Source organism: Lissotriton vulgaris, chromosome 12 (assembly GCF_964263255.1).
Source record: "Lissotriton vulgaris chromosome 12, aLisVul1.2, whole genome shotgun sequence".
Taxonomy (NCBI): domain Eukaryota; kingdom Metazoa; phylum Chordata; class Amphibia; order Caudata; family Salamandridae; genus Lissotriton; species Lissotriton vulgaris.
In genome coordinates, this window is record NC_141700.1 from 20764091 (window position 1) to 20788815 (window position 24725).

The following is a 24725-nucleotide window of genomic DNA, read 5'->3' on the forward strand; positions in this document are numbered from 1 at the left end:
CAGCTGTAAACGTGGGAGGCAACAGGAAAAAAACAAAACATGTGCCCGAAAAGTCAGGGGGCAACCATGTGTACGCTTTGTCGTAACAGATGAAATAGGTACCCTTAGCTGCTAAGAACGCTGGGGAAGTCTGAGACGCAAATACATAAGTCTCAGTGCAAACACTCTTCCCTAACTGAGCTCTCGGATTCTTGCCATTATCTTGCAGACAATAATGACCCTGATGGGCACTATCCAAATCGGAGGGGAACTTTTCGCTCGCTGGTTAACACTCACACTAACTCCATATCCAGTAACATTCCAACCAATGTATGCTTGTGTCTCATCTCTCGGGATAGTCTCATAGGAACTAATTCCTCTAATCATGTCGACTATACCCTTGACCAGAGCACTAGTCTTCGGACTATCTTTCACGGAACGTTGGGGATAGACTCCATGAGCATAAATGAACATTGTCCTATATGCCCAAATTGAACCATTGTAGCTAAAAGGCAACACTAGGTAAGGAATACCTTTATCGGTAGTATGGGGCATAAGGCCACAAACACAACAATTTGTCGTGTTCATTACTAGCTGGTGTTGATGCAGGAGTTGAACAAAGGAATTATTAGCAAATTCCAATCTTCTAACAATTTCATGTTCGGGCAAAGGGTGAAAAGAATGAGAAGGAACAGTAGGAGGAGGGAGGTTGCATAGTAGGCATGAACGTCACTTGAAAAGAAAATGTCACATATCCAATTAAAAACATCATTAAGCTAAACAATATAAGCAAACACAATATTAAAAAATGTTTTCTGCTTATTAATTTACAGATTTTGCTCTTAAAGCTTATTCTTTCAACAGGTTTCTCCATCTCGAAGAACTCCATCCTCTCTAATTGCTGCTCGCGGCGGTAGGGTGTTCTGTGCTAAGGAACGCGTCTGTCAGCCCAGGGCAACTCCCTTAGACCAACCAGAACCGTCGACCTAACGTCTTCAGCTTGCACTCCAAAGACTTGACACCGCAACCCTACAGCTGAACCCGGATGGCGGTTCGAAAAACAAAAATCAAAGTAGTTCCTCGGAGGAGAGCTAACCTTAAAAATCAGAAAAAGAAAAACTTCACTTTTTTATTTGTCCAGCAACTCTCGGTCGCAAATTAGAACGTTCTTTGCCAGGCAATGTCTGTTCACGAAATAGCAAGTCAGGTTCAACAGTGTTCAAACGGTTCAATGGAGGCACAGCTTCTTGAAGAAGATCGTCACTTTCTTGCTCAGTGTTCGTCCCAATCAAGCGGGCATCGCTGAAAGGCAGAAAACGAGGCATGGTCTCAGTTTCAAAATCAGAAAGTCCTTTCTGGACCCACCGGTCGTACGGCAGAGGCAAAGGGGCCCTCTTACAATGTACGCCGTGGATCCAGTTCTTTTTACTGTGCACCCGCACTGCAGAACGGGTGGACAATAACACCAAGTATGGTCCGTTCCAGCAGGGCTGCTCGTTCTTGGTCCGCTGGAAGTTTCTCACTAGGACCCACGTTCCAGGTTCAATGGCGTGTCCTGGATCTTCAGAAGCTTGTGGCAGTGTATCGTGAACCTGTTGATGCAAAACACGCAATTTAGCCGTCAATTCATACAGGTAGTCAAGCAACACAGGCTGTTCATTTTCGCTAAACTTTGTCGGCCGCGGCACACCCCAAATGTTTGCCGGGCGACCAAAACGACCTCGTACGGACTCAGACCCATTTGTGAATGCACAGTCATTCTAGTGGACAAAAGAGCTAGTGGCAAAGCATCTAGCCATTGTAAACCAGAGCTCGCTTGAATTTTGACTCATTTCAGTTTAAGAGTGCCATTATAGGACTCAACTAGACCAGCTGATTGGGGGTGATTTGCAGCGTGGAACTTCTGCCTAATGCCTAACCCATCACATACTCTCTTCATCACTTGACCCACAAATTCACTCCCATTGTCACTCCAGATCATTCTCGGCAAACCATACCTAGGGAAAAATTCCTTAATAAGGGCTTTTGCTGTGGACAAGGCAGTGTTATCTTTCAAAGGGTAAGCTTCCACCCATCTAGAAAAAGAGCAAACAACCACTAACACATATTTTAGGTTGGTGCACCTCTCCATGTGGATGAAATCTAGCTGCAAAGCCTCAAACGGATACGTTGGAGGAGCAAAATGACCAGCTGGAGTTAGAATTCCCTTACCAGGATTGTACATCAAACACACCATACAGTTCTTAACCAAATTCTCTGCACACTGTGCCTGTGTTTTGGTTTTCCTTCCTTGTTGTCCGCCTACCTCGCCGCCCTCCGCTCTCCCTTCCCGCCACCGCCGCTTTTCCCCGCCCCTTTTTCTATTCTGTACCCTCCCCGCTCCCGCCTCCCAGCTGCTCCGCCCACCCGCGCACTTGGCCTTAAATGGCGACCGTGCGACGCAGGTGAGTGTGACCCACCTGTGGGACACCCCCGCGCCGCACGGCCACCAGCTGCTGCGTGTGCCCCTTGCCTGCCCTCTGCCTCGCTGCCTGCCTCGTTTGCCGGCTGCCGGCTGCCTCCGCTGCTGTTGTTTTTGCCTTGTTTTTTTCTGTAATTTGTGCCTGTTTTTTTTTTTTTTTTTCATTGTGCCTGTGTTTTGGTTTTCCTTCCTTGTTGTCCGCCTACCTCGCCGCCCTCCGCTCTCCCTTCCCGCCACCGCCGCTTTTCCCCGCCCCTTTTTCTATTCTGTACCCTCCCCGCTCCCGCCTCCCAGCTGCTCCGCCCACCCGCGCACTTCGCCTTAAATGGCGACCGTGCGAACGCGCAGCGGTCACGCGCAGCGGGCGCGCCGATTGTGCGCCGAAGGCGCGCCAAAGGTAAGCCCGTCTACGCCCGTCCACGCCTGGACCGCGCCCAGTGCCAGGACCCCTGGCCCACGAGGACCCCGACCGACCCGCCTGACGTACTCCGCCGCCACCCTCACCGCTCTCAACACCGGCCGACTCCCAGAATGCCATCAAGCCACTCCACGACGTACCCACGGACCTTTCAGCTGCCACGCCTGCAAGTTCACCTGCATCCGGACCAGCCTCGCACCAGCACCCGCCAAGTCGAACACCAGCAGCACCCACCTCAAGTGCATCCTGCTCAACACCCGCTCCGTCCACAGACACGCCATCGAACTCTGGAACCTTCTAGACGCCACAGCCCCTGTCGTTGCCTTCCTCACGGAGACCTGGATGAACGCCTCTTCAGCTCCCGACATCGCCATCGCTATCCCAGAGGGCTACAAGATCGTCCGGAGGGACCGAAACGTCAACCAGATGGGAGGAGGCATCGCCATCATCCACAGGAACACCATCCGTCTCACGACCAGCACCGACAACACCCTGACCAGCGCCGAACACCTGCATTTCCAGATCCACACCAACCCGAACACCACCCTCAGAGGCACCCTGATCTACCGACCCCCTGGACCACGCACACAATTCAGCGAGGACATCGCCGACTTCGTCAGCCCGCATGCCCTCCCCTCCGCTGACTACATCCTCCTGGGAGACCTCAACTTCCACCTGGAGAACAACAATGACCGCAACACCAGCACCCTGCTCGACAACCTCGCCAACCTTGGACTCAAGCAACTGGTGTCCACCCCCACCCACCTCGCCGGACACACACTCGACGCAGTCTTCTCTTCCAGCACAGACATCGACTTCAGCCACGCCACAGAGCTTCAATGGACGGACCACAGCTGCGTCCACTTCACCTTCAAGAGAACGACGACCCACCAACACCAGCAACAGGCCGCCCGCAGAAGCTGGAACAAGATCACAGCAGACCAGCTCGCCACCTCCCTGAGCCAGCACCCTCCTGCCAGCTCAGCGAACCCCAGCCAGGCCGCCGACAACCTCACGAAGTGGATCAGCAACTGCGCGGACGAACTCGCCCCACTGAGGACCCCGCCTAGCAGACCCGGCAGCAAGAAGGCACCATGGTTCACCGACGAACTCAAGAGCTCCAAGAAGAACTGCCGAGCCCTCGAGAAAGTCTGGAGAAGGGAACCGACACCGGACAACAGGACCTCCTTCAAACTTGCCACCCGGAAACACCACCAGCTGATCCGCGCCGCCAAGAAAACAGCATTCAAGGACCGGTTGGACAACAACGCACACAACTGCAAGGAACTCTTCAACATCGTGAAAGAGCTTTCCAACCCCAGCGCAGGAAACAACGACATCACCCCATCGCAAGACCTCTGCAACTCCCTCGCTTCATACTTCCACAACAAGATCGCGGACATACACAACAGCTTCAACAACCAACCAACGCACACCATGACCGAACAACCACCCCCCACCACCACCCTCCACGCCTGGACCCCGATCAGCACCGAAGACACCATCCGCACGATGAACTCCATCCACTCCGGATCACCGACCGACCCCTGCCCTCACCACGTCTTCAACAAGGCAGACGCTGTCATCGCACCCCACCTGCGAGACATCATCAACACATCCTTCGACACCACCATCTTCCCTGAGAGCTGGAAACACGCCGAACTCAGCGCTCTACTCAAGAAACCAACAGCGGACCCCACCGACCTCAAGAATTACCGCCCCATCTCGCTCCTCCCGTTTCCAGCCAAAGTCATCGAGAAGACCGTCAACAAGCAGATGGCCGCCTTCCTCGAGACGAACGGATCCCTCGACCCCTCACAGTCCGGCTTCCGAGCCAATCACAGCACCGAGACCGCCCTCATCGCCGCCACCGATGACATCCGAGCCCTGATGGACAATGGAGAAACAGCGGCCCTCATCCTCCTAGACCTCTCCGCGGCATTCGACACGGTCTGCCACCGCACCCTAGTACGGCGCCTCAGCAACATCGGAATCCAGGACAAGGCGCTGGAATGGATCATCTCCTTCCTCGACGGAAGAACACAGAGAGTCCGCCTACCACCGTACAAGTCAGAGGCCTCCGAAGTCATCTGCGGCGTCCCTCAAGGATCATCTCTGAGCCCCACCCTCTTCAACGTCTACATGAGCCCCCTCGCGGCCATCGTACGGAAACACAACCTCAGCATAATCTCCTACGCCGACGACACCCAGCTGATCCTCTCCCTGACCAACGACCCCGCCGCCGCCAGAGCCAACCTGCACGAAGGGATGAAAGAGGTAGCCGAGTGGATGACGACCAGCCGCCTGAAACTGAACTCGGACAGAGGTCCTCATCCTGGGCTCCTCACCCTCCGCCTGGGGACGACTCCTGGTGGCCTCCCGCCCTGGGCACCGCACCCAAACCGACAGACCATGCACGCAACCTGGGCTTCATCCTGGACTCCTCCCTCTCCATGACCAGGCAAGTCAACAACGTCTCCTCGGCGTGCTTCAACATTCTACGCATGCTACGGAAGATCTTCTGGTGGATCCCCACTGAGACCAGGAAGACTGTCACCCAGGCCCTCGTCACCAGCCGACTGGACTACGGCAACGCCCTCTACGCCGGTACCACCGCCAAGCTCCAGAAGAGACTCCAGCGGATCCAGAACGCCTCAGACAGACTCATCCTCGACATCCCACGAACCAGCCACATCTCCGGACATCTGAGAGACCTTCACTGGCTCCCCGTCAACAAAAGAATCACCTTCCGCCTCCTCACCCACGCACACAAAGCCCTACACGACCAAGGCCCGAGCTACCTCAACAGCCGAGTCAACTTCTACGCTCCCAAACGCCACCTCCGATCAGCCAACCACGCCCTCGCCGCCGTCCCCCGCATCCGAAGAGCGACTACAGGAGGAAGGTCCTTCTCCTACCTGGCCGCCAAGACCTGGAACGCCCTCCCGACCGACCTGCGCCTGACCCAAGACCACCTCTCCTTCAGGAAGAAGCTGAAGACCTGGCTGTTCGAGCAGTAGCGGCACCCCCCCCCCCCCCCCCCCCCCCCCAGCGCCTTGAGACCCTACGGGTATGTAGCGCGCTTTATAAGTGTCACTGATTGATTGATTGACTTAAAAATTCCAGCATTCTGCCATTCTGGAGCTAACAACTTACAAATCCCTTTCACGCTAATATGAGCCAATCCATGAGCCATTGTAACCACTGGAAGTACATACACATCGGGTAACAACCATCTCTGATGTTCTGACAATTCAATCCAACAACCATTCGAATCCAATTTACCCTTACTCTCTCTCCATTCATTCAACTCTTTCTCCGTAGCTTCAGCTTGGATGGATTTCACACTCTCAATCGTATCTTCACACATACTTCTATCCGGAACCTATCTTGCCGGACCCGCAACATACAGCCGACTCATCACATTTCTCGCAGTTTCTTTCGCAACCTCATCTGCAAACGCATTACCACGACCAACATCATCAGTAACTCTCTTATGCGCACTGCATTTCACAATCGCAACTTGCAACGGCAAAGTAAGAGATTCAAGAAGTTCATTCACCAACTGACCATGCTGTATCTTGGTCCCATGCGAAGTCAGGAAGCCACGATCTTTCTACAAACGTCCAAAACTATGAGCAACATCGAACGCATACTGGCTATCGGTATACACAGTCACTTGCTTTTCTTTCGACAACACACACGCTCTTGTTAATACAATCAACTCTGCTGCTTGCGCTTAATTATGTGTGATACGTGCAGCTTCAACAATCGTATGCAAAGTCGTAACAGCATATGCCGCAGTTGTATCACCATTCGGAAGCTTGAAGCACGAACCATCAACCCATAAGGTACCATCACACTCTGGAAGAGAAGTATCCCTAAGATCTATTCTTCCTTTTGTTTCTTCCTCTGTCCTAAGGAAGGAATCATGCTGTTCAGTACCATCTGTCTCAAATGAAATCGGCAACAACGTAGCTGGATTCAACGTGTTGCATCTCTTTATATGCACGTGACTCGCTAACAAGGTCAATTCGTAACCGACAACCGAGCACTAGTTAAGTGCTGTGTCTTGGTACGATTCAACAAGGTATCCACTGCATGTGGAACCATCACAATCAGTGTATTGTCCATCACTAGACCAGCAGACTGTCGGATCGAAACAGCCGCTGCTGCTGTAGCTCTCAAACAACTCGGCAACGCTCTAGCTACCAGATCCAAGGTGGACGAAAAATAAGAACATGGACGCTGCTTATCGCCAAACTGTTGAGTCAAAACTGACAATGCACATCCCTCTCTCTCATGGACATACAATGTGAAAGGCTTGCTGTAGTCGGGGGTACCCACCACAGGAGCCAAACACAACGCATCACGTAATTCTGAAAAGCTCTTCTGACATTCGTCAGTCCAAGGAATAAGATTTGGAGTATCCTTAACAGTAAGAGCTACCAAAGGCTTCGCGAGCAACGAAAAATTAGGGATCCACTGTCTACAGTACGATGTAATACCTAGGAAAGCCCGTACTTCTCTGTGTCGTAGGCACACTCATTTTCGCAATCGCTTGAATTCTTTCTAGGGTCAGTTTCCTTCCCTCCTTCGATAAGAGGTGACCTAAGTAGGTAACTTCTTGTCGACAATATTGTAACTTCGAAAGAGAAACCTTATGATGGAAATCAGACAAATGACGTAACGACAAAGTAGCCTCTCTACAAATCTCTTCATTGTCAGCAGCAACTAACAGATCGTCGACATACTGAATAAGAGCAGCACCATCAGATAAAACCAGCAAATCAAGTTGCGTCTTCAAAGCTTGACTATAGATCGATGGACTCTCACAATAGCCCTGAGGAGCGCGCTTAAACCGGAAACTTAGTCTGTAGCCGGGATTAAAGTCAGTAAAGCGGTGATATCAGGCACAACAGGAAATTGCGGAATTACAACCTTATTCACCTCGCGGAGATCGATCACGAACCTATATACAGGAGGCTGTGAAGAATCAGTTCTTTTCAGAACAGGCAGAACAGGACTATTGCACACATTACCTCTCGTTTCCTCAATCACACCTTTCTCAATCAGATCATAGATGATCGCCAAAAGTGCTCTTTTACCATCACCTGAAATGCGATATTGCGGAATGCGTGGCAATGAAATGCGATATTGCGGAATGCGTGGCAACCTAGCATTCGCTTTCAACGTCACAACATATGGCGGAATCTCTAAGAGACCCACATCGTTCGGACCAGTAGCCCAAAGAGAATCAGGGAGAGAAGACAATTCAGGTGGAAGTCGATCTTCAGACAAATACATCGGAGAGATCACTCTTTTACCCAGCGTAAGATGTACTCCCGAAAGGAGAACAATAAAGTGTTGCATACAATCTCTTCAACAAATCCAAACCCAACAGGTTCTCACCACAACCTGTCGTCAGAATGAGGGGTGCTTCGAATTCACATGGTCCAACAGAAATAGACAACGGACTAGAAATCGGATTCGTAACCAGGGCGCCAGAAAAACCTACTGAAACATTTGTTAAGCCAGACAAAGGTGCGCCAGGGAGTTTAGAGTGCATAATAGAACTCTTCGCAGCACCAGTATCCAACAGAAAAGGCTCTGACACACCTGATGCAATCACTTTAACATAAGGTCCACTCTGATCTACTGGAACTCAAACAACTCCCTCTCTTTGTCTATGACCTAGCAATCATTACCATCCACATTCTCACCTTCGACATAGTAATCATCCGCATAGTACTATGCCGTCCTACCAGACGCACCATTCTGCTGATCAAAGCTATTCATAGAGTTCTGTGGAGGCACAGGACGCGCATTTTGACCACGACCTCCACCTCTAGGAGCTTGTTGAACACCTCGACCTCTCACACAGCAATAGCTTGCTTAATCTCCACAACGGCCCCTCGCGGCGGGATGCCTGGCTTTCACCTTGTGGATACCCTGCCGGGGTATCTCACAGGGGAATACCAGGACGGGTTCCCTAAGCAAGCGCATAGATGCCTGCGATGTGGGCGATTTGCGCTATATAAATACATGTACATGTACATTTACACCAGAAACACCATTTGTGCGCTGTAACAGAAACGGACAACTACTCTTGAAATGGCCCTCTTCTTTACAATAGGCACACTGATTAGGACCTACGGAAAAACGCTGTTGAGAAGACTCGAACCTTTGCGAGTTTCTCTGATATTGCTGAGGTTGCTGATAATCGGGCTGATTATTGCGGTGCGGATAAGCTTGCTGTAGAAGAACTTTAGTCTTCAATTCCTTAGTCTTCCTATCCGCTTTCTCTATCTCATCCTTATTTCTATTCTCATAGTACTGGCCAGTAGCTAAAATCTGCGCTGACAAAGAAACAGCCCAAGCACTCTCAGAATCCTTCTACTTAGTGCACAATTCTGGAAGTAAGTTAATCAATCAAAGACATTTATAGAGCGCACTACTTACCCGTAGGGTCTCAAGGCGCTTGGGGGGGGGGGGGGCGTTACTGCTCGAACAGCCAGGTCTTCAGCTTCTTCCTGAAGGAGAGGTGGTCTTGGGTCAGGCGCAGGTCGGGAGGGAGGGAGTTCCAGATCTTGGCGGCCAGGTAGGAGAAGGACCTTCCTCCTGTTGTCGCTCTTCGGATGCGGGGGACGGCGGCGAGGGCGTGGCTGGCTGATCGGAGGTGGCGTCTTGGAGCGTAGAAGTTGATTCGGTTGTTGAGGTAGCTCGGGCCTTGATCGTGTAGGGCTTTGTGTGCGTGGGTGAGGAGACGGAAGGTGATTCTTTTGTTGACGGGGAGCCAGTGCAGGTCTCTCAGATGTCCGGAGATGTGGCTGTTGCGTGGGATGTCGAGGATGAGTCTGGCAGAGGCGTTCTGGATCCGCTGGAGTCTCTTCTGGAGCTTGGCGGTGGTACCGGCGTAGAGGGCGTTGCCGTAGTCCAGTCGGCTGGTGACGAGGGCCTGGGTGACGGTCTTCCTGGTCTCGGTGGGGATCCACCAGAAGATCTTCCGTAGCATGCGCAGGATGTAAATGTAAATGTATTGGCATTTATATAGCGCACTACTTACCCGTAGGGTCCCAAGGCGCTTCAACCGCTGCGAAACCCTTCCTGGCTTCCCTGAGAGATGGTCCCTTAATGGGTATCTCCAGGGTGAGACCAGGCATCCCCGGCGGTCTGGTGGGGCCGTTAGTGAAGATGAGGCAAGCTAATGCCCAGAGTTGCCGAGTGTGATCGCTGATCAGAGTGGGCACCGAGGCGAGAGAATTATCGAGTCCGCTGACCCTGGTCCAGAAACCTGCCGCGCCGGGAATCGAACCCTGGTCCCGGGCCTTCCTCTGCTCTCGGGTCTGCCGCCTCTAACCAGTGAGCCACACTACTTCAGGATGTTGAAGCACGACGAGGAGACGGCGTTGACTTGTCTGGTCATGGAGAGGGAGGAGTCCAGGATGAAGCCCAGGTTGCGTGCGTGGTCTGTCGGTTTGGGTGCGGTGCCCAGGGCGGGGGGCCACCAGGAGTCGTCCCAGGCGGAGGGCGAGGAGCCCAGGATGAGGACCTCCGTCTTGTCTGAGTTCAGTTTCAGGCGGCTGGTCGTCATCCACTCGGCTACATCTTTCATCCCTTCGTGCAGATTGGCTCTGGCGGCGGCGGGGTCGTTGGTCAGGGACAGGATCAGCTGGGTGTCGTCGGCGTAGGAGATTATGTTGAGGTTGTGTTGGCGTGCGATGGCCGCGAGGGGGCTCATGTAGACGTTGAAGAGGGTGGGGCTCAGAGAGGATCCTTGGGGGACGCCGCAGATGACTTCGGTGGCCTCTGACCTGTACGGTGGTAGGCGGACTCTCTGAGTTCTTCCGTCGTGGAAGGAGATGATCCAATCCAGTGCCTTCTCCTGGATTTCGACGTTGCTGAGGCGATGCACTAGGGTGCGGTGGCAGACCGTGTCGAATGCCGCGGAGAGGTCTAGGAGGATGAGGGCCGCTGTGTCTCCGTTGTCCATCAGGGCTCGGATGTCGTTGGTGGCAGCGATGAGGGCGGTCTCGGTGCTGTGGTTGGCCCGGAAGCCAGACTGTGAGGGGTCGAGGGATCCATTCGTCTCGAGGAAGGCGGCCAGCTGTTTGTTGACGGTCTTCTCGATCACTTTGGCTGGAAACGGGAGGAGCGAGATGGGGCGGTAATTCTTGAGTTCGGTGGGGTCCGCTGTGGGTTTCTTGAGTAGAGCGCTGAGTTCGGCGTGCTTCCAGCTCTCAGGGAAGGTGGCGGTGTCGAAGGAGGTGTTGATAATGTCCCGTAGGTGGGGTACGATGATAGCGTCGGCTTTGTTGAAGACGTGGTGAGGGCAGGGGTCGGTTGGAGATCCGGAGTGGACGGAGTTATGAACAAACTTGTCAACGAACAACCGTTGACCACCTTCTGTACTCATGTCCTGACCACTGTGGTCGACAAAGGTCTCTTCGAACCACGTGAAAAAGTCAGACACAGTCTCGTCTTTCTTCTGCTTGCATGCAGACAACTTATCCCAATTAACACGCATAGCAGGCATCAAAGTCTTCATATAATCAATAATTCTACCAGGGAGTTCAGCAATCACATCCTCGGGTTTAGCACCACCTACTTGTCTATCATCTGCAGCTCTAAGATTATTCCATGTATCACCTAATTCCTGCGCATGATCCGTATGACGAATCTTTCCCCATAAAGGAACAACATTCCCAAACAACATATCTATGTCGGCTAGATTCATAATACATGAATCTGCGGTTTGAGATAACTCCTTATAGTATCCTGCTGGATTTTTACGTGGATCAGGCAAAGTCTGCTTTAGGGCTAAGACTTCAGCACGCCTCCATGGAACATGTACCCAAACTCGCTGAAAGTGTGGCGGAATTGCTGGGTTAGCAGCTGCATCACCAGGTCTCCAAACTGGGGAAACCTCACGCATCGGATATTGACGCGCCTTCCTCCTAACTGAAGAATCAGGCTCGAACAATCGCTGAGAAGAAGATCCATTCCTAAACGACAACAACGTCGCAACTGCTTTCTCAACCCCAAGACCCACAATAGTCCCTTTCGCAAACTCAGAACGTATGCGGTACAATTCAGACGAAGTCTGCCCTACTTCACCATCTTCCCATTGTTCACGAAGGAAAGAACACATCATATCGAAAACATACCTTTGTTTCGGTGCTTCCCATTGATGGAAAACATCCATAACACCCTCGAGATCATAAAGCGAAGGATACGTAACCCATTTACGCGCTAAGTGATCCAACACAGTCCGTACATCAGGACTAGGCAAATGACTACGCAACTGCTTACGCTCGACAACAGGAGACATACCCAATGAACCCAAAAGAGGAGAAAAGAGACCAGCAACGGCATCTGTCATTCTCTGTCGAGCAGAAGGAGAAGTTGACAAAAGAACAGGAGACAGAGTAGAATGAGAAGAAACCAACGTTGGAACAGTAACAGGAGGAGTAAACAAGACAGGCATAGGAGTAGCAGACAAAGGAGGTAGCAAAGTCGGCGGCCCTTGAGAAGGCTGCACCAAAGGAATAGGAGCCAATGGAAGAGGAGATGGCTGTTGAGGAATCACAGGTGGCAAAGCAACCGGAGGTTGCGCAACTACAACTTGTGGGGGTGCCGTAGCACTCTGCACATAAGGGGGTGGCGAGCTCAATAGGTGCGACATTAAAGGATCTTTCAGAAGATCTTTCTTTTCTTCTTGCTATTGAGGCGGTAAAGCTGGATAGCACCTGTCTACCGCTAATTTAAGCTGCCTAAACATCTGTTTGCTTTCTTGTTCTTCTTAGTTATCCCTAAACTGTATAGCAGCTTGCACCATTGAGATACCTCGTTCTCGTTTATTTCGCTTCGCTAACTTAATTTATTTCAGTTTGGCTTCCTTTCGCCATAAGCGGAAAGAGTCAAACATCGCTGGTCGGGCTTTCTTCTTAAACAGTTTAACTTCAAGATTGTCTAAAATCTCAGTTTCAAAGCTACCATAACGGGGCCATTGTAGGACACAGTCTTTCCTAGTATATTTGATCCATTATACGCGATGGGGCCCACTCCATGTTTTACGTAGAGCTCATAGGTTGGAGTTCCAATCAGAGGAACCAGACACGAATCCTCCAATCGGGAATCCCTAGTACAACCAGAACCAAATAACTTTCCAAGTCTGCTAAGACCAGGCATCTTCGCTCACTAGTCTAGCTTCAAACTTCAAGGGAAATCTCAAAACGATAGTCTCGTGAATAAACGAGTCCCTCGGCTTTGGGGCCTGCAGGTACCAAATCAAAGAATCCCGAAGGGATACCAAAACAAAACTAAGGACTGGGAGACGCTCCACTCATACTTAACTGAAATTTTATTATTATTATTATTATTAAAGGGGTTTATAAAGCGCCTGGTGACGCCTCCCGGCGTGTCCCCGCGCTGTGGAGAGAGAGTCAATAGGAGGAAGGGAATATGAAGACCTCACCAGAAGACCTGTATCGTCTCGCTCTACAAATCGTCTAACGGCTCCAAGACAGGGCGACAGTGAGGGCAGCAGTCCTTCATAGCCGTCGGAAAGCGGGGAACCTCGCAGCAAAGACCTTCGGATCACGACGACATACAGGGGTCGATGAAGTGGCAGGTCTTCCTCCAGAATTTTCACACGAAGCTTCTCACGAACCTCTGGCTTGGACCGGTACCGCTGAAGTCTCCCCATGTTGGGCGCCAACTGAAGAACCGGGTTTTAGAACCCAGCGGTGCCAGGGATAACGCCCGATGTCTTCGGATTCCCTTGCCTTGGCAAACAGAGACACGGGACACTTCTTGATGACGTCAAAGACCAAATTTATTGGCTGCAACCAGGAACAGAGGTCTACGAAGCACAACACGGGTGGTTCGCTAGAGACTGCACAAATTCATAGAGAGGAGCATCGTCTTTTATGCTAAAAATCACATCCCTGGCTAGCATAGATTACATACAAACTGACCAATCGTAGGGTGACATTTCAAACATATCGCATGACAACAATCCCACTTTCCGTTGTCCAGCCCACCAGAAATGACCAAGCAAAATCCAACATTCCTGTTCGAACAGGCCGGACAAACCCATCATGAAGACCTCAACCCAATCAATAATTAAGCCATAAAGGAAGGAACAGAAGCAGATGGCAAGCAAGATAGAAGGGTGTGTGCATGTACCATAAACTCAGCAATGTCCTGCTCTTTGATCTCTATCTGACCAGCTGCTTAACAAGGAACTGGCTCAACGAGGTCAGCCTCGGGCAAGGGAGTCAGTTCGGTCAGGTCACATAGAAGTCAGCTAAGGTGTACGTGTCCCAAAGACTCGTTCGGCCGTAGTCATCGGCCTATGTGAGGGCAACCACACAAAATGGCTGCTGTACACAAAATGGAACCTGACGGTTCGAACGAAATCCATGAATACATAGTGTTCTCATTGATCGGTTATGACGAAAACACTCGTACATACCGCACTCGTGATTTGCGGTCCGCTGACACCAAAATCGTCTATATCCGACGACTTTTATTGAACGGGTTCAGAACCTACGGAACCTCACATGTTGTTGTCCTTCTGTCCTACAAGGGCAGCGCCAAGTATTGGTGAAATGTCTTTGTTGCCTCTATTCGCTCACAGAAGTACCAACCAGAGCAATAGCAACCACAGAGAGAAGAAATCAGTCAGAGCAATGCACACACATCTGAGAGACAGAAGGCACTTAGTGCTACAGCGCAGACAGCTGCACTCAACCCCCTCCTGAAGCAAGGTGTCACTAGAAGATGAGACACTAAACCCAAGCACTAAACCGCCCAGGTGGCGCGGCAAAGATCTCGGTTTATAAACAACAAAACGACACTGACTATTACAGTGCACACACCACCAAATATAAACAACTGCACTCAAACAATTACAAATCTCAAAGGTCTAGTACTGACTATCTATGACCAGGGCCTATCATAGCGGGTGGTGCTGCCAAGCTGCCCGGCCCAGGAAGTACCCCTAGTTAGACCACTCGACACCTGAACATGCACAACACGGTGTCGAAGCTGCACAGTAAACAGACATGCCACCCAACAGCATTCACACTAGGAACGAGGAGTTGGGCAACAGTTTGCCTTTATGAAATAGAATTAGTGGCAAAGTTGTATGACACAGCCCCGTCCAACACCAGCGCCAGTAACCTCCATCTACTTGACCTTTCATGACCTCCTGAAAGGACACCAATCAGAAGTCCGAAAGGCAGTTCTTAATTTGGGCCAGTGGTTTCTGGTTGTAGGCACCGGCTCTTAAATCTCAACACCAGCACTAATGACAGTCCAGCACATGGTGGTGCTGTCTGTCTAATTTTGAGATGAACACAGCAACAGAGTTTAATACTTCAATATACATTAACCCTATCCATGCGGATGACGGAACCGCTCCGTCATCAGCCGCGGTGGCGCTGGGCTGATGACGGAGCGGTTCCGTCATGGCCCGGCCGTCGCGCCTGCGCAGCGCTGATTTTGCGCCTGCACGGCTAGTTCTATTGAGCGGGTGGGGCCATGACGGAACCGCTCCGTCATGAGCACAGCTCAACTGCGGCTGGTGACGGAGCAGTTCAGTCACCAGCATGCGCCCGCCCTGCCCCCTTAGCACTGCGGCGGAATAGCCACCCATACCATTCTTGTGTAATGTTAAGTAGTTGTGTTGGTCCTGTTATTGGCAGCGCTGACGGGGGCAGTGGATGGTGCAAGCTGTAATGGCCTCTTCCTGGGAAGGTCCCCAACAATTACTTTTTTCACAAGTTGAGCATTACCGAAAGGGATGGAAGAAGCCTCAGGAGGTCCAGTGAACCCAGACAACCCCAGCACCCACCATCCAATCCGCTGCCTCCATAGAAGTGTAAAGAAGGACATGGGTGGGGGGGGGATTAGTGGGGCTGCGGAGGTGCGACCACCTCTTCTACGGTTGGTCACACAGGCACTCGTCACCAGCCGACTGGACTACGGAAACACCCTCTACACCGGAACCACAGCCAAACTCCAGAAAAGACTCCAACGTATACAGCACGCCTCCGCACGACTCATCTTGGACATCCACCCGACACAGCCACATCTCCGGACACCTGAGAGACCTCCACTGGCTCCCCGTCAGCAAGAGAATCACGTTACGACTCCTCACCCAAGCACACAAGGCCCTCCACGACCTGGGCCCCAGGTACCTCAATAACCGCCTGACCTTCTGCGCGCCCACCCGCCAGCTACGATCGACCAGCCTCGCCCTCGCCGCTGTTCCACACATCCGCAGAGCCACCACCGGAGGAAGATCCTTCTCCTACCTGGCAGCCAAGACTTGGAACTCCCTCCCCATCCACCTCCGTCTGACCCAAGACCACCTCTCCTTCAGGAAGCAGCTCAAGACCTGGCTGTTCGAGCAGCCAGGTCTTGAGCTGCTCGAACAGCCAGGTCAAGGCCCCCCCAAGCGCCTTGACACCCTCCGGGTGAGTAGCGCGCTATACAAATCCCCTGATTGATTGATTGTTAAACTCCCCACAGCAGCAGTCGGCCGCTCCTTGACATACAGCCTTGTGGACAGTGAGTGCCCCTGATCCATCTTTCTTTGTTCTAGGTGGCGTTTGAATCCCATCTCAGGAGCTCCGCACTACCCGCCTGCCTGGCATCTGCTCCAGGCACCAAACCGTAAGTACTCGCGAGGACGTCAAGATGGGAGTCGCACTCTAGCAATGTCGCAGGTTCCTTCGCTGATCCAAACAGGCCACAGTCATTGTCGACCTTCGATAGCACCAGCCACAAGCTTCTAAGTAATACTTTGGGTCCCAACACTTTCTCTTTAACAAAGTAAACACTGATGTCCAGCAGCAGTCCAAGCCCCTCCCTCCACGGACAAGCAGCAGGCTCAGTCCAGACAACAGACAGGCAGGTGTCCCTCACATACATTTTGGACATCGGAAGTGCAAGCTTCCCTCACACATTCAGGCAGCAGGCATGCAGGCTTCACCCTCATACATTTGAAAAAGGAGGCATGCAGACTTCCCTCATACACAGTTCGGGCAGCAGGCATGCATGCTTCCCTCACACAGATCTAGTGCAGCAAAAGGAACAAGTATGCAAGCTACATGCACACAATAGGTACAGCAGAAATGTAAACTTAACCAAACATAGAATTGATCAGCACTGGCAGATGCACTGAAAACATCAGCCACAAGGTAAAGAGGAGCAACACAGGCTGCTGGGGGGTAAATAGCAGTACAAGCTTCCCTCACTCAGAGAACAGGTACAGCACTGGCAGCAGCAGGTAAAGCTTCCCTCATGCAGGGCACGTACAGCACTGACCGCAGCAGTGCAAGCTTCCCTTACACACAGGACAGGTGCAGCACTGGCAACAGCAGCACAAGCTCCCCTCACACACAGGACAGGTGCAGCACTGACAACAGCAGTGCAAGCTTCACTCACACTCAGGACAGGTGCAGCACTGGCAGCAGCAGTGCAAGCTTCCCTCATACACAGGACAGGTGCAGCACTGGCAGCAGCAGTGCAAGCTTCCCTCACACACAGGGCAGGTGCAGCACTGGCAGCAGCACTGCAAGCTTCCCTCATACACAGGACAGGTACAGCACTGGCAACAGCAGCACAAGCCCCCCTCACACACAGGACAGGTGCAGCACTGACAACAGCAGTGCAAGCTTCACTCACACTCAGGACAGGTGCAGCACTGGCAGCAGCAGTGCAAGCTTCCCTCACACACAGGGCAGGTTCAGCACTGACAACAGCAGTGCAAGCTTCACTCACACTCAGGACAGGTGCAGCACTGGCAGCAGCAGTGCAAGCTTCCCTCATACACAGGACAGGTGCAGAACTGGCAGCAGCAGTGCAAGCTTCCCTCACACACAGGACAGGTTCAGCACTGACAACAACAGTGCAAGCGTCCCTCATGCATGACAGGTACAGGACTGGCAGCAGCAGTGCAAGCTTCTCTCACACACAGGACAGGTGCAGCACTGGCAGCAGCAGTGCAAGCCTCCCTCATGCATGACAGGTACAGTAGGAGCAGCAGCAGGACAAGCTTCCCTCCCACAGAGAACCGGTACGGCCAGGGCAGCAGCAGGGCAAGCTTCCCTCACACAGAACAGTTACAGCACTGTTGGCAGTAGTGCAAGGGTCTCACGCTGGACAGGTACAGCACTGACAGCAGCAGGGCAAACTTCTACCGTAAACCGAGAACAGGTACAGCATGTTCATCAGCCTTGCAAGCTTCACTCATATACAAACCGACACTGCTTTTTATAAACACAGCAAGAAGAATGTGGGCACGAGCACTGGATGTCTGATGCCTCTGCCCATGCCAACCACTCCTTCTGCTGCAGCAGTATTCAGTGCCCACGCTTTGAACCAGATCAGAGAACAGAAATCAACAACTTATTTTTCATAGGTTACCTCTATTTTATGACTTGAGCACTATAAGTTCTTGATGGAAAATAAGTTGTTTGAATACGTTGCTGTCTTGTGTTTCTTTTCCAGAGCCTACTCCTTCCACGTGGGTGCCGACAGACAGACGCAGCCAGTGCCCTTCCCTGCCGATGCCCTGATTGGCCCTGGCATCCCCCACCAAGCCCGCCCGTTGCACACCCTGTACCACGGTGAGGTGGTCTGCGCTGTCGCCATCAGTACCACCACGCGGCACGTCTACACGGGGGGCAAGGGCTGCGTGAAGGTTTGGGACGTGGCTCAGGTGGGCATGCTGAGCCCTGTTGCCCAGCTGGACTGCCTGGTAAGACTCAGGTTGGCAGACCGTTACCAATGCAGACTGCACCGGGACACACTCCTGAGTAGCTGTGCGCGCTACAAATCAGTCATAACATAACATATGTGGAAAAGGGAATAACTCCAAGACGGTGGGTTTTCTGTGCAATGTTAGTATTATGTGTGGCTGTAGGCCTTCTGAGGAGGTCCAACTTATACAAGTAGATGACCCTTCAACTCTAGTATTCTACCACTACCAAGGTACCCATCACCCCAATTCCCTCTCACCACCCAGGTTCTCTCACCCACCCCACTCTGGTATCCTACTACCCAGGTACCCATCCCCCAGTACCCTCACACACCCCAGCTACCTTATCCCATCATTCAATTCCCCTCACACCTCTGGGGTACCAGTACCTTCCCCACCAGCTCGCCTGCCGTTACTCAGATGCCCCAAGCGCAACCCGGCACCCTTCCACCCCCGCCGTACCCAGGGCCCCGGCACCCTTCCACCCCCGCCGTACCCAGGGCCCCGGCACCCTTCCACCCCCGCCGTACCCAGGGCGCCTGAAAGAGAATGGAGGGGTCCTTCTGCGCGCGGGAAGAGAGCGGAGATTTTTTTTTTTGTTTCATTAAAAATATAAATGAAAATGGTTAATAATTTAGATGTCTCTGGAGCCGTCCTCATTAAGGCCGCAAGACTCTCAATTAAGCGGCTTGTCTCTGTGGGTGGAGGCCGTTCTGGGCGGGGGGGCTTTGGCCGCTTCACTTTGGTGGCATGTGATGTGTGTTCCCCAAAGGGATATGTATGTATGTATGTATGTATATATATATATATATATATATATATATATATATATATATATATATATAACCTCTGCTCCACTTGCAAAAGAGCACACACCTGAGGGCTACTAGGTCTAAGGCTCTTTTTTATTTCTTAATGTCTCCTCCGACTCAGCCAACAAGAGAGACATGTTTCAGCTGACGCAGCAGCCTTCCTCAATCATATATATATATATATTCACAGAAAAAACCATAGGTTATAGTGGATATATAGTTAGGAATTTGCATTTACAAAACCTTGAAAATTCAATGAAAAAACCATTGGTTTTAGGCCATATATAGTTAGGGATTTGCATTTACAAAACCTTATTTTACTCGCATAAAACCATTGAAATTCCATATATAGTTAGATGCGCTAACTATATATCGCGCACCCGCAATCCACTGCTGATGATGTCACATATTACATCATTCATGACATGGTCAGTGACATCACTGATGACATCACTGATGACATCTCAAATGACATCACTGATGACATCACTGATGACAACACCCAGTGACTGTATGTTTCTGTAAAGTTAAAATATGTCTTACATATTGAAGAATGAGTGGATGTATAAGTGTCTGGATGAAGGATTTAGTAGGTGCATGACTGACTGTATGAGTGAATGATTAAATGTGTCTCACTGAGTGCATGGGTTAGTGACTAAACTGTCTTAATTTGTGCATCATTATGTCTGTTGTTCTGTAAACTGTTGCATGTGTTGATAAGTAGCTATATGAGTAACTATATGGGTTATTGATTGGTTGCCCAAGTATTTGTATGGGAGACTGAGTGTGTGTGTGGGTGGCTGGGAGGTGTATGACTCTGTGCATAGATGTGTGAGCAGTTGATTCACTAGATGTATGGTTTCAAAAGTGCATGTGGAAACAGCTGTATGGGCGGTTGACTGTGTGCATGAGTGTATTGGTGAGTGAATGGATATCTCAGTGCTACATGTCAAAGTAAGTACATATGTAAAACACAGTACATGTGAGAGTTGACATATATAAATAACTGTGCATAAGAGCCAGTGAATGTGTGAGTGGCTGTATGGATCATTGTGAACTTGTATCAGGGATTGTATAAGAGTAAATATGTGTTAGTATATGTTTGAATAAGTAAAGTTTGTATAACTGTATAGTTGAGGAAATGGAGGTGTGGTTGATTCTTTGCATGACTGACTAGGTGTGTGAGTAACTCCATGGATGAGTGACAGTCTGTGAGTGTCTGTTTACACTGATTGTATCTAAGGTTATATTAGAGTCTGAAGAGGTTCATCGTATTATCACATGAATGATATCATCAGTGATGTGATCAGTAATGTCAAATGAGATGTCATCAGTGATGTCATCAGTGATGTCATTTGAGATGTCATCAGTGATGTCATTTGAGATGTCATCAGTGATGTCATCAGTGATGTCACTGACCATGTCATGAATGATGTAATATGTGACATCATCAGCAGTGGATTGCGGGTGCGCGATATATAGTTAGCGCATCTAACTATATATGGAATTTCAATGGTTTTATGCGAGTAAAATAAGGTTTTGTAAATGCAAATCCCTAACTATATATGGCCTAAAACCAATGGTTTTTTCATTGAATTTTCAAGGTTTTGTAAATGCAAATTCCTAACTATATATCCACTATAACCTATGGTTTTTTCTGTGAATTTCATTGGTTTTTTAATAGCAAATATGAAAAGCTTTAAAATGTCAAGTACGTGATAGATAAAAACATTTTCGTATTTATGCACGCTGATGTGCTTTGAACGCTGCACCCCCCCCTCCCCTCTTTTGTCTTAGTAGTACTCTCTCTTTGCAGATAGTGAACGGTAGTTAACGCAAGCCTTTGCCCCCGTTGTAATCCGTCGTGCCTGCTTGTCTCTCCATTTGATTGATTGTTGTCCAAGCATTTACTGTTTTAGAATTGGTTCTCTTTGGATCATTCTCTATTTACAAACAAGCACAAAGTCGCAATACTCTGTTTAGTCTTTGCAGATAGTGAAAAATCGTGTAAAAAAATAAAAGTAATCGAGCAAAATCAGTAGGCCACTAATTGGATCTCTTTTTGACCTCGCTAAAATAGAAATATTAGGAACAACCCTTCATGAGAAATACGAAAATAGTGAGATGAACTGAGCTCCACACCATGAGGGCTGCAAGACAGCTCGGCTCCATCACCCATCCCGCACAAAATAACGACAAACCCTATGCAAATATTAAAAATATAGACAACACACCAGCAAAGAAACAGGGTAAAACATTTTATTAAAAAACTATTTACATAACGTTGGTTTATAAGATGATGTCAGTAGTGGACCGATGTGTGAATAGGTCGAAAGCAGCACAAGGCTCCAAGATCCGGATGTCAAGCTCCTGGATGTTGGGTGCCATAGTTCAGAGTTCTGAGTTTGAGCCTTTTTCAATGCCTGTGCTTTGTTGAATCAAAATGGCGGCTTGACACAAAGCTGACTCAAGCGTTGCTACTGATGCTATGCAGACCAAAACTGGTTTTCAGTTTGTACATTTTTCTAGATTTTTCAATCCAAGTTTGGTTGACTTTGTAGAACGATGGCTTCAAATTTTCAACATACGGTGTGGTGGCGCTGACTGGGAGGGGGCGCTTCGCTCCTGCCCCCTCCCCAAGTAAGATTTTCATACGTGAAAGTACGTTAATGGTTTTGGTCCCTGAGTTGCTTCGATGTCACTGCCATTCTCAAATGGCATAAGTTCTGGATGTTGGGTGCCATAGTTAAGAGTTCTGAGCAGTGCTTGTAACACTGTCTGAAGCTTATTTCCACCTACTGCAGCTTCACTATTCTCAAAGTAAGTGAGTGTCGTTTGTGGACCTGACTGCATTAGAAAACAATGTGATATGTTACCTTCCTAAACAGCTTGACGGAGGCCCCTGAGGGGCGGTGTGATGGCCATGGACTCGGAGAAGACGCTTGGCTCCGACACCCTCCCCAAGTCTTATAGCACTGGTGTAGCCTGAGATCGCCCCCGACATAGGCGGCCGGCTCCCGGGGTCCGGCGGAACTTTTTGCCTTTTGATGACTCTTCAATTCTGAACCTTGTCCCACAATCCGTTTGACCTGAAGACACGCTGTAGTGGGGCGCCCCTTTACCGTTTCAGTTGCCATTCCGCCCGCTTTTGCTACACTGTGCCTCTTCCGCCATTCAGCTGTTTACCGCCCGCTCTTGCGACTACAGCGTCTCGCTCATCATGTAGTTGAGTTGCTCCCGCTCTTGCGGTGCAGCGATAGGCGGCTGCCACAGGACTCTCAAAATGGCGTCCGGCTCTTCGGTTTTGGGCCTGGTCCACTAAAATGGCCCTGGGACACCTTTGAACTCGGACGCTTCCCTGATAGGGCTTGGGTCCCATTCTCGAAAAGCGTCCCCTCAGCCGTGAAGATTCTACAAAAGTCTTGGGGGCCTCCGACTCCCGCAGGCTTCTGGTGGGGAGCGGCTGCCATGATTGCTCATGGAATGGCCACGACGGAGCTACGAGATGGTAGTGGTCTCATGCTGACGCCAGCTTTAGTCTGAAACATCCAGAAACACTGTAGACTACCAATTCGATCAGTTCCGGTAGCGCCCCAACATGACCCGGAAGAGAAGAACTTGCCCTCCCCTCTTTGACTGATGGTTCTTGTTGCCTGTCCCCTCTGTTGTCATTTAACAGAACTTTTTGGACTGCTGAAAGGGGTTGTGTTCCGAACGCTGGTTGGTGGAGACATTTTGACTATATTCTTGACCTACGTTGTCGCGTAATGCGTTATATGACACGCCGCGTTAGCGCACCCGGAAGTGATCCGAGGCGCGGCGCGCAGCGCGTAACGTAAGCATAACAGGTCATGTGACTTGTTAATAAAACTTTTCATTGGTTCATTTTACTTTTGTTAATTTAATGATGAAAAGCTTGGTCATATGACCTAAAAATTACGCTTTTTATTGTTTTCGAACAATATTTTTTTTTCAAACATATGTTATAATATTCCAGGCTAATGTACTTTCCCGGAAAATTTACAACTGTCTTGCAAGTAAAATATATTCCTTTTTCGAGAAAAAGGGCGTTTCTTCCTTCCATGACGGAGCCGTTGAGTAAAAGAGATTCCGCCTGCTGTCTTAGTCGATGATACGCCTGATTATCAGATTCTTATCGATCACTTTATGTTGCAGACATGAAAAACACAACTGCCCTTGACCATTTATCTTTACTGCGTTCCTACATATTATACCTTTTATCCGTCATGTAATTGGACTGCTTTATTTCACTTGCCTTTTACTGATTCGAAAACAGTGACTAAAAGTAAAAACTTTACCAATGTAAATACTACTACCGTGTTTTGTTTTAAAAACCTTTATTGTGGAAATGTCAGTATACAAATACGGGCCTATAACCACGTGGGCCGGCCACGGAGCAAACTGAAATCGTATATGATGAGGAGACATTTACACTGTAGAAGAACGTAACGAGCGGGCCATTAGGTTGCAAGAACAAAGGTGTCTAACAGTTGCGGAATCGGTGGACGTACATTTTGTAATTAAAATAAGACAGGGCCACTTACAATAACATTTTCTAGATATACATTTGCGGGCAAGGAGTTACGAGTCCCATTTATACCGGCGCCATTTTGGGCGAGGCCGGGCAGGTCCAAGATATAGTCAAAATGTCTCCACCAACCATCGGCCAGACCAGAACCCCTTTCGGCCCTTTATGCTACAAGATGGTGTCTTCCATTCAGAAAATATTGTTGGCAGCATTTTGAAAGGAAACAGAAACAGCCGTTCTCCTAGTGAGTTTCACATTGTTACATTTAGGAAGAATGTTGAAGAGTAGTATGTGGAAAATCTGAAGCCATTTTTCTACAAACTCTCAATCAGACTTGGATGGAAAAAAAAAACCTGAAGAATGTACAAACTGAAAACCAATTTTTGTCTGTATAGCATCAACAGTAACGCTTGAGTCAGCTTTGTGTCAAGCCGCCATTTTCATTCAATCAATAGCGTCCCCCTGCACACATTCAGGGACCTGGTCGTGTCTTCAGATGAAACGGATTGTAGGAAAAGAAGCAGAAAGGAAAAGGAAAAAAGTTCCGCCGGACCTCGGGAGCCGGCCGCCTATGTCATGTGCGACCTTTGGCCACACCAGGGCAATAGTGAAGCTGCAGCAGGTGCAAATAAGCTTCAAACAGTCTTACAAGCACTGCTCAGAACTCTCAACTGAGGCACTCAACATCCAGGACTTGCCATTCGGATCTTGGCGCCTTGTGCTGGTTCCGA

The 24725-nt window shown here is 50.0% G+C and overlaps 1 protein-coding gene across 1 annotated transcript in view; it reads left to right on the forward strand.

Annotated features, from left to right (window-relative positions):
• TLE2 (TLE family member 2, transcriptional corepressor) overlaps window positions 1–24725 on the forward strand; it is a 212982-nt gene that overhangs the window by 161027 nt on the left and 27230 nt on the right. The window contains exons 13-14 of the mRNA XM_086946549.1: window positions 16474–16544; window positions 18384–18633. Of these exons, the coding sequence (XP_086802675.1) occupies window positions 16474–16544; window positions 18384–18633 (321 nt within the window). The remainder of the gene's footprint in view (window positions 1–16473; window positions 16545–18383; window positions 18634–24725) is intronic.